This window comes from Leishmania major, chromosome 33 (assembly GCF_000002725.2).
Source record: "Leishmania major strain Friedlin complete genome, chromosome 33".
NCBI classification, from domain to species: domain Eukaryota; phylum Euglenozoa; class Kinetoplastea; order Trypanosomatida; family Trypanosomatidae; genus Leishmania; species Leishmania major.
The window spans coordinates 1369283-1385294 of record NC_007285.2 but is presented as its reverse complement, the minus strand read 5'-3'; the positions used below and the strand labels follow the sequence as shown (position 1 = coordinate 1385294).

The following is a 16012-nucleotide window of genomic DNA, read 5'->3' as shown; positions in this document are numbered from 1 at the left end:
CCACCTACACAAAAAGATCTGGTGACAGAAAGAAAAAGAGGTGAGCGAAATGCTCTGCTTGTCATCACACAGGCGGTGTGCATGCAAACCAGTAGAGACTCCTGTAAGCCCGCAGAGAGCATGGCTGGCGCGGAGGCCAGTGTACCAAGCACACGGATGGAGCCAAAGAGCTCAACCAAAAGAAAACCAAGTGATGAGGTAGGGAAGAGAGAGCCCCTCTCCCACGCCCCCTCACACAAAAATATGACAAAAAAAGACAAACCGCACCTGTTTGAACACAACAACGGGGATCATTGCGATTCATCAGCAACATGCACGCCCGAACAACAAGCCCCGTGGAAGGAGGCGCAGACATACGTCAACTGGAAAAAAAGAGCGTTCGCTTGGAAGGATGAGAAGGGCGTGGGCGCACGAAACGAAAGATAAACCCGCTAGAGCACGAAAAAGGGGGGATAGAAGGCGAAGACAGAGCGACGAAGCGCAACAGGATTCTCACGTGACTCATGTTCATGTGTGCTTGCATTCGCCTTTCTACCATTGTCGCGTGCCTTTCACTTTTTTGCCTTGTTTTCCGAGCGTTGTCCGCGCAACGCTATGCACGCATGTTTGTGTGTGCGCGCGCATGCTCCTTCTCTTTTCCGTCTCGGCGAGGAGGGGGTTGGGGTCACATGTACGTGGTTGGGATTCGACCCTCTGGCGACTCGATTAGCGCACGCGCGTCGCCGACCATCTTCTCCAGCGAAGCGAGCCGCTGCTTGTACATAGCGCGCTCCAGCTCGTCCGTGACGCGCTCGGCGCGGGACTTCACATCTGCCGCGGCCTTGATAGAGTAGGCGAGAAAACGCCGCACACTGCCACTGCGCAAGGGGCGGTTCTCGATAGTTCGCATCTTCGCATACACTTCAAGACATTCTGCGATCCCCTCCTTGTCCACCTTGTCAGGTAGGCCGAGGAGGCCGACACAGAGGCAGCTGCCATGCACGGCGTACTGATAAAGCTTGCGATCCGCCTTGAGCGGCGCGCTCACCGCCGCCGCGTGCGCGTTGAGTTGCGTGCTCAGAGACACCAGCAGACTGTTCACAATGACGTCCTTCTTCTCCATTGCCTTTAGAACGAGACTCACAACACACGCTGCCCCGTCCTTTGTAGCCTCCACGTACGCGGCGCTGAAGGCGCCGTCAAACTGGGCTACACTAACAAGGCGCGCCATGGTCGCTCCGTGAACCCACGGACCGAAGATGAGGGAGTTGCTCACCTTCAAAGGGGTGTAGCCGCTGCTGCCGCTCGGCGCCAGCAGGTCCTTGGCGTTGCCGTCATCCTTGACGGCGGTGATGGACATGTAGAGCTCGGAGTTCTCCGGCTTCGCCTGGATAGCGTGGTGCACGGTCTTGGCGCACGCGGTGGGCCCAGCGCTGGACCCTCCTACGTCGCAGCAGAGGATGGCGGTGTTAAAGCCGGAGACGAAATGCTGGGCCACGGCGCTCAGCTTGTCGGAGCGCACGGCGGAGAAGTGGTCGAGGCGACTCACCGCCTCATCGCACTCGACGGTGCGCTGCTCGCCAGCGATCCGTATCGTAATGTGCGTCTCGTCCGCCCGTGTCACCGGTACCACGGCCGTCGAGGATAGTGTCTTTCGATTCGGCGTGACAACCACGACAGTCTGGATGCGGTTGGGCTCCGCCAGCTCCTTCTTGGTGGTGCTGCCCGGCGTCGGAACCTTGGTAGACTGCGGCGCCTTCCTCGGCCCACTGGAGATGGCGGCGCTGGCAGACGACGTGCCAGGGACGGTGGCACCCTTCCTCTCCGCCTTTGGGGTGTCTCTGCTGCTTGATCTTGTGATCGGGTAAGCGGGGATGGGAGCCGTGAAGTCGTGCAGCAGCTTCTTGTGGTCCTCGATGACGGGCTGCAGGCGATTCATCTTTTGCAGGTGGAGCTCCTTCGCTTCCCCCGACGCAGCCGCGGCGCGCGCCTGTTCGCGCTTCATTGTGCCCTCGATAAATCGCACAAATGCCTCGACACCACCGGAGCGGCTGACGAGGTTGCGCTGGTTTTTGCTAAGCGCCATGGCAGTGGACAACATGCCCTGCGCCGACTCATCCTCAGCGCCGATATTCAGCAATGTGACGGTAGCGCTGGGACCGCCATAGGCGCCACTCAGCAGCGTGCGCCGCGCCACTGGCGCCTTCTCCGCTGCCTCCTTGTACGCCTTCACCGAAGGCCCTGTCAGCGTACCCATCAGCGACGCCACGAGTACATCACCCTCGCTCGTCCGGCGGCGCAGCAGCGCCGTGCCGACCACCATCACGTCGCCGGTGCGGATCGCGCCGAGGTGGCTCTCCGCGCGAAGGTGAATCTTTTCCATCATCTTTGCCACCTCGTCCGCGCTGCGCACCGCAACCGAGCGGGTATTGTGGATGCGTGGGCCGTAGATAGGCGACGACACAATTTCGAGCGGCTTAGTCTCCGCCGTCGTTTCATCCGACAGCAGGTCTGCCAAAAGCTCGTCCGCCGACACGACCGCGAAGGAGAGGTCGACGCACATCTCTTCGCCAGGCTTGCCACCGGCGAAGGCGCTGTTGAGGCACTTTTGGAAGTACATCCACACCGGCTCTTCGGCCGAGATGGCATCCGTCACCGAGCTGGCGGAGATGAGAGAGCAATTGTGCACCCCAGCAAAGCGCGACTCGATATCAGCCATCTTGACCGACGGCCCCGTCGTGGTGCCGCTGGAGCTCCTCATGCGTTTCACGATCTCATCAACCGTGTAGTCTTTGCTGCCAAGCGAAAGCTGCTTCGCACCCTCCGCCACGTCGCGCCCCACGAAGGCCACTACACGCAGCTCCGCGAAGCCGGCGATCGGCTCCTCTGGGCGTGCGCTAGGAGTGCTGCCGGCGGCCGGCTTCTGAGGCGACTGCCGCGGCTGCTCGCCACTCGGCAAATCCCGGTTCCCGTTGTCAGTCAGACACCGATCGAATTCCTGCCTCGCCGCGCCGGCCGCAGCCGGTGCCTCGCTGTTGGCCTCTTTGTCGCTGCCGTTCTCTGCGGGGTAGGCTTGTGGGAAGTTGCTCGCAGGGTCCGCCATTACCTTCTCGTGGTCGCTCAGCATGCGCTCCATCGGAGCCATGGCCTTGGTCATGGCCGCCTTCTCCGTCGAGTCGTCCGAAAGAGTCGCCAGCCGCCCACGGCGCTTGTCGAGCGAGGCCTTTGTGTATGCGATAAAGTTCCTGACGCTGCCCTGCCGCGGCGAGCGGTTGCGCAAGACACTCGCCGAGTGCTGTGTGCCGAGGGACGCCACAACGTCAGCTACCTGGTCCTCCTTGGCCACTGAGACGACGAACGCCGTCGTGGCGGCACCGCCAAAGGCGTAGCGAAACAAGTCGTGCATGCTGTGCCTCTGCTGCCGCAGCACCTGATCGTACAGTTTGCATGCGGACGATGAGAAAGAGAAAAGCAGCGACGACACGTACACATCGTCACCCTCCACGAAGCAATGCAGCAGTGTGATGTGCACCGCACTATCCGCATTCCACAGCGGCCTCACCTGCTCCCGCGCCTTGTCTACTATCTTCTGCAGATCCTCCTGCGCGCGAATGCGGTGCAGTGCGGCGTTTTGCAGGATCGGACCAAACAGCGGAGACGATAATATCTCGATCGGTTTCAGTTCCGCGGCGGTGCCGCTCAAGTCGCACGCCGAACCAGACCCCCGTAAGAGCGCGATGGACACGCGCACCCCCCTGCAGCCTGTGTTCTCGAGGGCACCAGCGACGGCCGAGAAGAGGATGCTCATTGTCGGCGATTCCATTCCGTTAGCAGCCACCGCCGTGCTATCCGCCACGATGACGGCACCGTTGTACCCTTTGAGAAAGGCGGTCAGAACCCGGCCCGTCGTCTTGGTCTCCATGGCCTTCGACTTCACCGCCTCGCGCATCACCACCTCATCCACCGAAAAAGGCCGACCGCTGACCGTCACGGTAGTGTCCTTTACTGAGTACGCGCGTGCCTCAGCCACATCCGCGATTACAAGAGCCGCGATGTTGGTGCTGAGCGGCCTGTAGTCGGCAGCCGCAGTCGGCTTGTCCTTCGCCTCGCCCTCAGCCGCAGCTTCTGGCGAGGCACGGGTCTTCGGCTCTGCCAGAGTTGCCGCAGTGTTCGCCCCTGCCTCAGTTTGGTAGACGTGCGGTACCGTTTTTTGAGGGTTGGACAGAAGACTCTTCGCATCCTGCAGCACTACGTTCAGCCGCTTCACATGGTTGTCAAACTCCGCCTTCTCGGAGCCGGTGCTCGCATCGCGGCGCTTCAGCATGCTCTTCAGTTGGCTTTCCGTGAAGTCGATGAAGCGGTGCACGTTGCCGCTACGTGCTGGGCTGTTCTGGACCGCGCCGACCTTCGCCGCCTCTTCCAGCACCGTCGCGTCTGCCGTGTCGTGGCTTACCGACACGACGTGCACGCACGCTGTAGGGCCGTCAATTGCGTAGCGAAAGATCTCGTGCGCAGAGGCAGGAAGCTTGTCGATGATGTCGTGGAACGCCTTTGGGCCGGTACGGCTGACGCCGATGAAGACAGAGGACAGGAACACCTCTCCCTTGCCTTCGCCCGAGGCTGGCCGCATCTGCAACACGACCACCATGCACACCATTATCGACTTCTGATCGCCGCGCTTCAGTGCGGTGTCGTACAGCTCCACGAAGCGGGCACCACTCTCGATGGGCTCTGACTTGAGGCCCACGACAGCGGGCCCGAAAAGCGGCGAGTTGCCTGTCTTCAACGGCATCGTCTTCGCATCGTGAACGAGGAGATCGCGTACCGTTGTGTTGCTTGGCAAGCTGCACATGGTCATCGACAGACCCGCGTAGCTGTTGCGTGCCGGCTTCCTGAGTTCCTCTATCAGCTTTGTCATGGTCGTCTCCACAGCCGCCTTGGCGGCGCCTACTGCCTTGCCGTCGTCGGCGACGAGGATCGCACTGTTGTGGCCTGCGAGCACGTGTTCGATGAGGTCGTTCAGATGACGCGACTCGACGGCGGCCCTCTTGTTCGCTGGCTTGTACTCCACCACCTCATCCATCGCGAACGACTTGCCCTTCATCACGCATGTTTCGCCTTTCTTCGTCACGGTTGCACTTCCGGCGCCCGCCTGCTCCAGCACCGCCACGTTGTGGATACGAAAATCGCTAGAGAGCACCGCCGCCTGATCGGCTGTGTCGCCGCTGCCCTGCTGGCACGCCGTCGGCGGCGACTTTGGCGCTTCTGTTGGCGGTGTGCGCTTCTTCATGATCGACTCGGGCTCCTCCGCAATGGTTTTCCCGTCCTTGTCAACGCCGGTCGAGCCGTGCTGCCGGGCCGTCTCCTCGGCCTTCGCCTTCGGCTCCGCCTCGTGCTCGCTGGCATTCATCAAGGTGGAGGTGCGAAAAGTGTTATCCCGTATGCTGCCGCTACGCGACGCTGCCGAATCGACGTGAAAGCTGGGGCGGTACGCGGTAGTGCCCAGGTTCGACCCGAACGTGTAGGAGAAGCCTGGAATAGACTGCTTGCGCACCACACCAAGACTCGTGTGGGGACCGTCGACTTGGTAGATGGAGCCGAAACCGCCGAACATGGAGCCCATAAAACTGCCGCGCATACTGCCTATCACTGCATTTGGATCGTTGTTGCCATAGAGGGAGCCTCCCGTGCTGTAGAGACTACCGGTGTTGCCGAACAGAGAGCCGCCGTAGAGACTACCACCGAAGCCGCTTGCGCCGTAGCCGCTCATTCCGTAGCTGCCACCACCCATGGACCCCATCAGGCTGCCCATGCCGTACATGCTGCCCATCGGGCCAGCATAGGGCCCCATTGTGGAGGTGCCATAACTGGAGCCGTGCATCATGGTCGGGTTTTGCCTGCCGTACATGAAGCCATCGGCGGCACCGGGAGGTACTCCACCGAACATGGATCCACCGCCGTACATGCTGCTGCCGCCGAGCGGCTGCACAAACAATGCCCCGTAAGCTGGGTTGGGTGCACCGCCGACGCCCGTCGGCACCATCGCGCCACCACCAAAGCTCCCCATGGCCGAGTCTACTCCGTAGCCGGGGCCGGGCTGCTGCCCGCGTGTCAAGGTACCTGGGCTGAAGGCGGAGATAGGCTTTTCGGGCATGAAAGACGGGTCCGCCTTCGGTATTGGCGGCACCGCCTTTGCAGCTGATCCGGCCGGCTGTGGGCTCGCGCGCTGCGTTGACGGGGCAAACGCCGGAAGCGCAGTGCCGTTTGTCGGGAGTGTATGGACAGACAGCGTGGCAGCGTGCGTCCCGTTTGCTGCACGGCGAGGAGACGGATCGGAAGCCACACTAGCCGGGGCCTCTGCTGTCACCCATGTCGCCTGAGGCGTGGCCGCCTTCGCGGCGTGCTTTGCTTGCACTGGGGTGGGTAGCATCCCAGAGAACGCAACGGCCTCGTAAAACTACGTCGAAGGAAAAAATGTGAGTCGGTGCCCGTCCAGCAAGAAGTTTTTGAATGTACGAGTACTATGTGCGATGCCTGCTGTGGCGCGCCAGGGTATCGGCGTGTTAGAGGAGGGGGGCGTAGCGTGTAGGGGTGTTCCCCTACGATACAGGACTCCTGTCTTCTCAGCTCTGGGGTTTGATCAAGTATTTCCGAGTGGATGCAAGCCAGTTGGGTTTCAGCGGAGGACCTCTTCGGTGTGTTCGCGAAGAAGCGTTGGTGAAACGAATACACGGCACACCCACACGCGCACGCTCTCAGCGACGACTAACGAAGGGGAAGGAAGGAGCGAGGAGAAATGCGCGTGCGCAGAAAAGAGAACGAGGCAAAGAAAAGCCAGCAAGAGCTCTACGTCATGCGTGGGAGATGTAGAGACGTGCAGAACACGAGGGGGGAGAGAAGCACGAGGAACACAGACAAGCCCACGACACACAAGAACGTGTCGATAGGTGTCGACGCAGCACGAAAGACAGAGAGAGAGAGAGGGAAAGGGCGTAAAAGAGAGCCGGCAGGAGGATGGGGTGAAAAGAGGTGAGCCATCGCGCACCGGTCGTGGACGTGTCATACCTTTGCGAGTTCAAATGCGCGCTGCGCACGAGAAAAACACGAGAGCAAGAGCAAGAAAATGCTCAGCCATCCGACCGCTGCGCTGCAACGGGGCTGCATTCCTTTTTGGTTGTTGTTCATGTGGGAAAGGCAGAGAAAGCGCTCTCCCTACGCGACAGAGCTGAACCTGTGCTGTGTGTGTGTGTGTATGTGCAAGCCCCGCTAGTGGGGGGGGGCTAGCAGAGGAGCAAGCGCGGCACCGAAGAAGAGGAGACGGCAAAGACAGAGGGCAAAAGACACAAAGAGAAACGGACACGCAAAGGCCTTCTTCTCATGCTCCATCTCTCCTCACACCTGCATCCTTCACCAGCGCGAAAACACAGCCCTACAGAAGATATTCTGCCCATCCTCCCCCTCTCCTTGCGCGTCTCGTGCGGATCATCTCTGCGCGCAGAGAGATCGCGAGCAATCATATTAGCAAGTTGCGCGTCGGTAGCTGCACTCTTCTGCGCATCGCTGTCGATGTCTGGTACGGGTGATGCTCTTCCACAGGAACGAAAAGAAGAGAGAACCACATCTCACATAGGGGGGGAGGGAGGAGGAGGAGGAGGGGGTGAGGGGGGGAGGGAGGAGGAGGAGGGGGGAGGGGGAGAGGGGCGAATAAAAGCGCCAACCGCGCCGCGGACATGCTTGCAGCTGAAACACGTAAAAAAAAACGCAGAGACACAAAACCAAGAGACCACACACACACACACACAGACACACAGAGAGAGAGAGAGGGGGGGGAGGAGGGAGAGACGGTGTGGCCTCTGAAGCGTCGTATAACCACGTCAACAGAGCAAAAATGAATACGCTGAGAAAAGACAGAGAGAGGGAGAGAGAGAGAGAGACACGGCAGCTGTCGAATGTGCGTATACGAGTGAGCGAGGGCGAGTGAACCGACAAGCAAGCAGAAGGGGGGGGGGGAATACGTTAGCAAGAAAGAGACATCACACACGAAAATGTGAGAGAAACACGACCTCTCATACTTCCAGCTGCATCGCAGTCCACCATCGTCGTGAAAAAGCACATCACCAGACACAGCCAGACAAAAGGAGCAAAGGCAAAGTGACGGAGAGGGAGAGGTGGATGGGGCCTACAAAGAGAGAGAGGGGAGGAGAGGGGGGAACGGGGAACAAAAGGCGGGTGCTGAAAAGATAGGCGCACCTACGTGATACGTAAAAGCATGCAAACCGTAAAGCAGCGTAAAGCACATAGTAATGTCGTGTGCACACACGGACAGAGAGAGGAGAACGGAGAGGAGGGACAGGAATGGCCAACACACGCACTCACCGAGTAGAGACGTGGCAAGAAGAGAACGAAAAATTGAGGAGAATCGTTTCCCTTGACCGCGTCCCTTCTCTGCCATGGGACATGATCTGAACCCCACTCCGCACCGGCCTGTCACAGGGCCCCACATCACGTGGTGCAGAGCAGTGGAAGACGTGTGTTACAGCAATGCGCCGACTCAGCCATCAGAGCAATGTCGTTGGATCAAAATCTACCCATCCGCCACTTTGTAGATCGCCTCACAGCCGCTTCCAAATCATGCCCGTCGCGACATGGTGCCTCCCCATCGGAATAGCACGCAGACTGCCCACCACCAGTGGGCAGTGAGAGGGCCGGGCGGGTTACGTTCGAATTACGCGGACACTATGCGCATCCTTTTGATGGCACAGACGCGTTCACTGTAGCAGGTGGCTCCGCCGCAGCGTCATCCAGGGCCTGACCGCCGACACCAGCAGTCATAGATCGCTCCGCCCACCCTACGTCGTAGGTGCATGACCTTGGCACCACTAGAGGTGGTGTGGTATGAGCACGGATAGGGCTGGCTGCCTGACTTCCTCTCACACAGAGTGAGGTTCTCGGCCATGAGATACCACGCTGAGGTGTCTCTCGTCATCAGGGGCGAGAGGGGAGAATATTAATAATGATAAACCAGCACAGAACGAGTCACGCGCACGAACGGAGAGATATACACGCGCAGCAAGAGGGAAGGAGGTGACACATGACTTGTGCGCACGCTTTCCGTTGTAACAAAATCGACAGAAAGACGCAAAAAAAAAGAACAACGGAGGTGTTGGCCACCTGTGATTCGCGCCACTGAATCGTCAGCCCTTTCCCACCGCCGTCGATCTCACCAGAATAAGGGCAGAGGCGGAGAAGTGTTTGGTACTTTGAGGAAGGTTGCGACGAGCACGCAGGGAGTAGCGGCACTGAATGCGGGACAAGAACTCAAGAAGGGAAAGAAACAAGGGGCGGCATCGGTGCGCGATACCCTCCCCACCCGGGGCAAAAAAAAAATGGGCGCTTGAAGCGACTGACAGGGCGCGGAAGAGAAGAAAGGAGGTCGTGTTGTACAGGAAAATGTGTCAATACCCGCCACTCGCCTCCTGCTCACCCCCCCCTCCCACTGGCACCATCTCCATACATCTGACGTTCACACACACACACACTGAATCTGTGTTACTTCTCATTTTTGTTGAGAGCAAAGGCGCATCGCTGACCTGCTTCACCCAAGCGGAGAGGATCCATTTCCAGTCCCCACATCCAGTGTCGCCTCTCTCTCTCTCGCTTTATTAGCACTTTTTGTTGTGCAGGTTTTGCTCTCGTGTTTTCCTTGCTTGAAAAGCTGTTGCTGTATTGCATTGCCGCAGCGTCATGCCACCCACGCACACGCGCATGCATAAAAAAATGGGCAGAGGGAGCACAAGACAAGGCCGAGGAGGAGGAGCGGACAAAACGCAAAGCAAGGGGTGGGAGAACAACGAACACATGAAAAGAAGAGCAGCCATCATGGAGATGCGTCGGGGGAAGGGGCGGGGCAGCAGCACCAGCTGAAAACAACAAAGACACACACACACACAAATGGGAGAGAGGAGAAACAGAATAAACAAAAAGATGCAAAGAAATATGCAGACACAGAGCCAGAGACATGGCACTGACACGCGGATACGAAAAGAAAACGATACACAACATGAGTACGCCATCTCCATATATATATATATAGGAGTATAAGCATTTAGGAAAGTGGTGCACGACATGCGCATACATGTACTCGTACGGACGCAGAAACTTACCCTTCACCACATACGTGAATGCCACGGTGACGCAAGTGACAACAATCTCAGCAACGAAATAAAAGGCAAACAGATCCACTACGCTGATGGCAACACCTCACACTACATGAGACGAACAAGGACGCAGGGCGAGAGACGGCACCTCTCCTCTCTCCCTCTTTCACCTTGCTTCTCCTCCCTCACTCCCAATCCTGCGGTGCAGGTTTCAGACGACAATGAGCAATGTACATGCTAGAGCGCAGCGCCTAGGAAAGCGAAAGAAGGAAAGACACGCGCCGATGCGGGAAGAGGAGAGCAGGAGGAGTGTTGCGGGGGGAAGACAATGGGGGGGGGGGGCAGCGAGCGGCACGATACGGAAAAGAAGATGGCGAAGACGGCGACATGTGCGTATCCACGCAACAAGCGGCTACAAGGTCTTTGGTGCACTCACAAACGACACAAAAGAGGAAGAGAGAGAAACGTCAATGAGGCTGGTCCAGGGCTTCAGCAGTGTGGGTGTTGGGCGGGGCGGGCAGGGAAAAGAAAGGTAAGGAAAGATGGGGGAAAACCTGTCCCCCCTATCCCCCCTCCCAATACACTCTCCCCGCTCTCTCCTTACGCCCTCAAACAAAGAAAAACTAACAGCTCTTGCGCTGCGCCGCCTACGTTCCATTTCCTGCCCATAACGTCATCGCGCACGCATGGATTTCCGTCCCCTCCGCCCTCACTTGCGCCCATGGACACAAGTTCAAAAGGCAGAGGAGGCATCTTCAGCACCATTTTTCTGTCCCTTTCGCTGTGGCGCCCTTTTCTCCTTCCCGTCATCAAAAATCCACAATAGCGGCAGGCGGCATCACAGGCGCACAGCTCCGGGAAACGAGAAACACAGCCGGCCCATCGGTGCACGCGCGCAGAAATGCACGCGAAAACCAAAGACGGAAAAAGCAAGAAGGAGTGGATGGAAGAGTCCATACATGAAGGAAGATGAGCAGCAAAAAAAAAGGCACACAGATACGTGGACGAGAGAACGCCCAAACCGCTCCAACAACGAGGAAGAGGGAACGGCTGCATGGACGACTGGCGTCGGGGCCGGAGGCTGACTTGCGCCAAGCGGAACAAGACAGATACACGCGATAGGACAAACATACATCAGCGCTCGGAAACATATACACGGGCAGACGCAAAGCCGGCACAGACCGAGGAAAGTGCTCTAGCGCTTACAGCGCTCGCGCACGTTGGGGAAGCTCGGCAGCATCTTGTTAACGGGGTCCACCAGGTAGGCCTCGGACTGCTCCAGTATAAACTTCACGGCGTCGATGCATGCCTGCACCTTCGCCTTGTCCTCGTCGGAGGTGGCGCGCTGACAGTTCTGCTGCATATGCGCAACAGCTCTGTGGGTGTACTCCATGAAGCGCTTCACACTGCCACTGCGTGGCTTGAAGTTACGCACCGAGCCCTTGAAGGGCTGCGCGTGGCGCGGGAAAATCAGGCAGCCCTCGTCGACCGGCTGCTTCGTCAGGCCGGCGGCGAAGACCGTGTAGCAGGAACCGCTGAAGACCAGGGAGAGCAGCCCGTGCTCCTTGACTGGCTGGTCTAGCGCATGGCGGTAGATGGAGGTGTCGCCGGGGCACATGAGGGCGAGAAGCGAAGACACGTTGGCGTCCTGCTGCTCCTCCTCAATTTCCACCTGCACGAGCGGCAGTACGACGCACGCGCGACTCTCGCAGCACTTGCAAAGGTCACCGCCCATCAGCTTTGAGAACTGTTCCACCATGCTAACCTTTACGAAGTTGGCGCCGGCCACCGACGGGCCAAACAGGGGCAATGCGTTCAGCTCAGCAGTCTGGAACTCGCCCCCATCGGTGATCGTGTCGAGTACGACGTTCTCCTTCTCCCTCAGTGCACAGAGCGACATAAAGAGCGAGTTGGACCGCAGCATCTTGCCCAGAATGCGGTGCACCGTGCGGCCCACCATCTCCAGGCTCGCCACAGAGCCGCGCGCCTCCGTGGTGAAGAGGGCTACATTGTTGCCCTGCAGAAACCGGTGGCGCAGCTCCTCAAGCACCGTCGAGTCGATGGGCGAGCCGCGGTTCTGCCGCACCACCACCTTGTCCACCAGGAAGCTGTGCGGCCCCCGGACATCCGTGACGATGAGCTGCTCACCGCTGCCCTCTACCGACCAGCCCTCTTTCACCTGCAAGCTACTGCCGATGTCCTCCGTGACGACGGCCAGGATCTGCGCCGCCTGCGTGTTGTCGTCCTGCACGGCTTCCTACGGCTTCTCCTCGGATGTGTTCTCGTGCCGTACCGTCTGCTGCTCCTCGGCGGGCTGCGTCTTCCGCGACTCTTCCTCCTGCGGTTTTGGTTCCTCCGTCTGTTGCGCTTGCAGCGACTGTGGCTTCTCGGGCTTGGCCTCCTGTGACAGCCGTGCTGGTTTCGCATCCGGGGTCACCCTCGTGGCGCCCGTTTGTGTCTCCTCATGCTGAAGTTCAGCGGCACGCTCCTGAAACTGTGGCAACTCCGGAGGTGTCGCCGCCCGGCCCGGGTGCTCCCTTGCCGTCGGCGACAACGCACTTGCTGCAACAGACTCGGGTGGGTAGGCTTTGGCCTCAGCGGTTTTCGGGTTTGCCAACAGCTCCTCGTGGTCGCGCAGGCTCTCCGCGAGGCGACCTAGACTCTTCTCCGCCGCCTCCCTCTCTGCCGGCTCCGTCGCCGCAGCCGCTTTCTTCTTTTGCCGCTCCAGCGAGCCGCGTGCTTACTAGATGAGCTCCCTCACGCTCCCACGGCGCGAGGCCGGCACTCCAACGTGAACCACCCTGCGCTGCATGCTGAACGTGTTCGTCAGCTCCGACAAATCCATCTTGCGGGACGCTGTAATGAGAACGCCAGTGGACGACGGGTCACCGAGGGCGCAAGAAAAGAGAGTTCGGGAGTAACTCGGGTTGTGCTCAAGAATGCTCGTGTGTGGGCGCAGGTCTGCCGCCGAGACGGCGAAGACGGAGGCCACCATCACATCGTCGTGGCGGTTCTGCCGCACCACCACCGTCATCACAATTATGGCGCCATCCTTCAGCGCCGGCTGGGCATTGGCGAGTGCCTTGTTCATCACCTCCACCAACTCCTCCGGCGTGCTGACCTTTACGCCGGCGCTGCCGTGCACCACGGGCCGAAAGAGGGGCGACATGGCCAACACCAGGGGATGCGGTGCTGTGTCGCCGGAGCCTAGGTCCGACAGGACCTCGCGCTCGTGCACCACAAGCATGTGCAGCGTCGCCTCCGCCGCCGTCTCCGGATCGGCAGACTTGAGCACCAACGTGGGAAAGAGTCTCACAGATTGCCACGTCATCTGCGCATTCGGTCGCGTCGGCTCCGTGAACTCCGCACTGAGCAGGGCGACATTGAAGCCAGCGGCTAGCAAGGCCGCCATGCGTCTCAGCTCGTTGGACTCCTCCACCGCGTGCACATTGGCGCCGGCAGGACTTTCAATGCACTCGTCCCCGCCATACGCTTTCATCCAGCCGTTCACGACCACCTGCACCATCTCGACGATAGACGGCACCATGGCGTCTTGCAGGTAAGCTAGACGGTGGATGGAGCTGAAGGGGTTCACTGGTGCCCGCCGGCGTCGCCGCGTCCGCCCTCGACTGCGGTTTCCTGCTTCTCCGCAGTCTGCGCCTTGCCGTTGGGGACGGTCGCCGGCGTCGGCTTCCCGTTCGCGGCGATGTCGCCCGCCTTGGCGGCTTCGGTCACCGCAGCGGCCTCTTTGGCATTGCTCTCCTTGTCAGCTGCTGCCAGCGCGGCCACGCTGGGGGCTTTGCTCTTGCTATGAATAGGGTACACGCTTGGCCCCATCTCCATGTTGCCGATCAGCTCCCTTGCATCGCTCGCCATTGTCCGCATTTTCTCCACCATGTGCGCGCAGCGGTCCTTCTCAGCGCTGCTGAGATTTGCCACGTCCCCGATCTTCCTGATTTGCTCGTCCGCGTACTCGATGAAGCGCTGCACATTACCGCTGCGAGGCGGTGAGCTCTCCATAGTGCAGAGGGTGCCCATGAGGCACATCGCTTCTGCCTCCGCCGCCGCCGGGGCAGCGCCGAAGAGGAGCAGGACGGCGGTCGTGGTGTCGACCCGCCGATGGCGGGGCGCAGCACTGGAACTCGCACGCGGCCGTCGTCGAGGATCGCCAAGGCCTCCGCCGTCTCGGTGTCGCGCACGACGTAGGCGTTCATGGAGCAGATGAGCAAGTCCTTCTCTGCACAGATGCACAATATGGCCTGCATGAACAGGATCTCCTGCGGGTGCGTCTTCTTCTCCAGCACACCCTTCACGTGCACTGCTACCGTCTCTGCGTCCTTCATTGTCACCTTCTTGAGGTCCATGATGCAGGCGCCGCAGATGAGGTTTGAGCCGAACGCGATGGTCTTCGGCGGGGCCGCCGTCGCCGCGTCATCTTGCAGGTCTCGTTAGCTGGTCGCACCCGAGATCGCTGACGCGGAGAAGGTCGCCTTCCACTTGTAGTCCCCCACCAGCTTCTCAAGTGATCCCCGTAGAATGTGACGATGGCATTCTCCACGGCTGCCGACATTTTCTCTCCTCTGTCGACGGCGATCAAGGCGGCATTGTGGCCGCTAAGCAGGTGTGTCGAAACGGTGTTCAGCACGGCGGATTTGCTCATGTCCGCGTCGGCGCCCTCCATCATCTCGCTCACCTTGCATTCCGCTGACTGGCCAGTCGTCATTTTCAGCGACACCTTGTGGCCCGCTTCCACCCTCTCTACCGCCACCGTTGTGCTCTTGGCGTTCTCGACAATAACGATGCCATGGATACCGTTGCGGAAGGTGACCCCGCGCTTGTCCTCGGTGGCGTTTGCGACGGAGACTTCGCCGTCGAGGACGCCGCCCGCGACCTAATCTCCTGCTTCGCCCTCTCGATCACGCGGTTGTCCCCCTCCGACTTTGACTTGACGCCGCTCGCCACCTCCTTGTCCTCCTCCGCGGCCTTGGCGCCGTTGGTCGCGGCAGCAGCAGCACCCTTCACGGGCAGCTGACTGTTCGTATCCGTCTGCTTTGTCGCGGTAGTGAGAACCAGGCACCTGCGCGTCGCGTCGTCGTCCTGCAGAGCCTTTGCCACGGTCGGCATGTCGCAGTCGGGGTGCCGACGCACCTGGGTGCCCGACTCCGCACCCCACATGCCGCCAATGCTGTAAGCGCTGCCGCCAATCTTCATGAGCGAGCTGCCGCCTATCGAGCCGTAGATGTTTCCGCCACCATAGGAGGAGAAGCTCATGGAGCGTGCCATCATGTAGCCCGTGCCGCCCATGCCGTACATCCAGTCCATCGAACCACCCATGCCGTACAAGGAGACCATCGATTTGCAACCCATCCCACCGTACATCGAAACGCCGCCAGTCATAGAGCTGTGGCTAGCCATGCAGTCCTGGCCCCCACCCATGGAGCCGAGGCCGCTGGCCATACCCTTCTGATTGCCGTACATGAAGCCACCGGGCTACGCAGAAGCCATGCCGCCGAAGTCGCAAATGCTCACGTAGCCTCTCGTGTTGCTGGGGCGGTGCATCGAGTTGCCGTAGCCGCTGCCGATCATCACGGAGTTGCCCCTTGGCTGCTGCAGCTGCGGGGGCCGCGGACCAGGTATAATGTTGGCTGCAGGCCCCCCGACGCCACCGCTCTGAGGGAAAGCACGGCAACCGATGACTGGCTTGGCGCCAGCATTGGCTGGAGCAGCGGAGACGAAAGCGTTGCCGTTTGCGGAGATCGTTCTGGCCTCCGGTGCCGGAGGAGCGCCAGCAGGCTTCGTCGCGCCAGACGCCTGCGTCTCCTGGAATACCGGCCGGTTTGGAGCTGGCTTCGCTGCAGTCCAGAAGGGCATGGTGA

At 60.0% G+C, this 16012-nt stretch overlaps 1 protein-coding gene and 1 pseudogene across 1 annotated transcript, besides 1 other annotated feature; both read right to left on the bottom strand.

Annotated features, from left to right (window-relative positions):
• Positions 1 to 664: 664 nt before the first annotated feature.
• On the bottom strand, positions 665 to 5926 carry LMJF_33_2910 (conserved hypothetical protein; the record flags this gene model as incomplete). Its single annotated transcript, XM_001686002.1, has 1 exon — positions 665 to 5926. The coding sequence occupies one exon, from the start codon at positions 5924 to 5926 to the stop codon at positions 665 to 667; it is 5262 nt and encodes a 1753-aa protein (XP_001686054.1).
• A 5405-nt stretch (positions 5927 to 11331) lies between these two features.
• On the bottom strand, positions 11332 to 15614 carry LMJF_33_2905 (annotated as a pseudogene).
• Positions 11332 to 15614: a sequence feature.
• Positions 15615 to 16012: the final 398 nt, after the last annotated feature.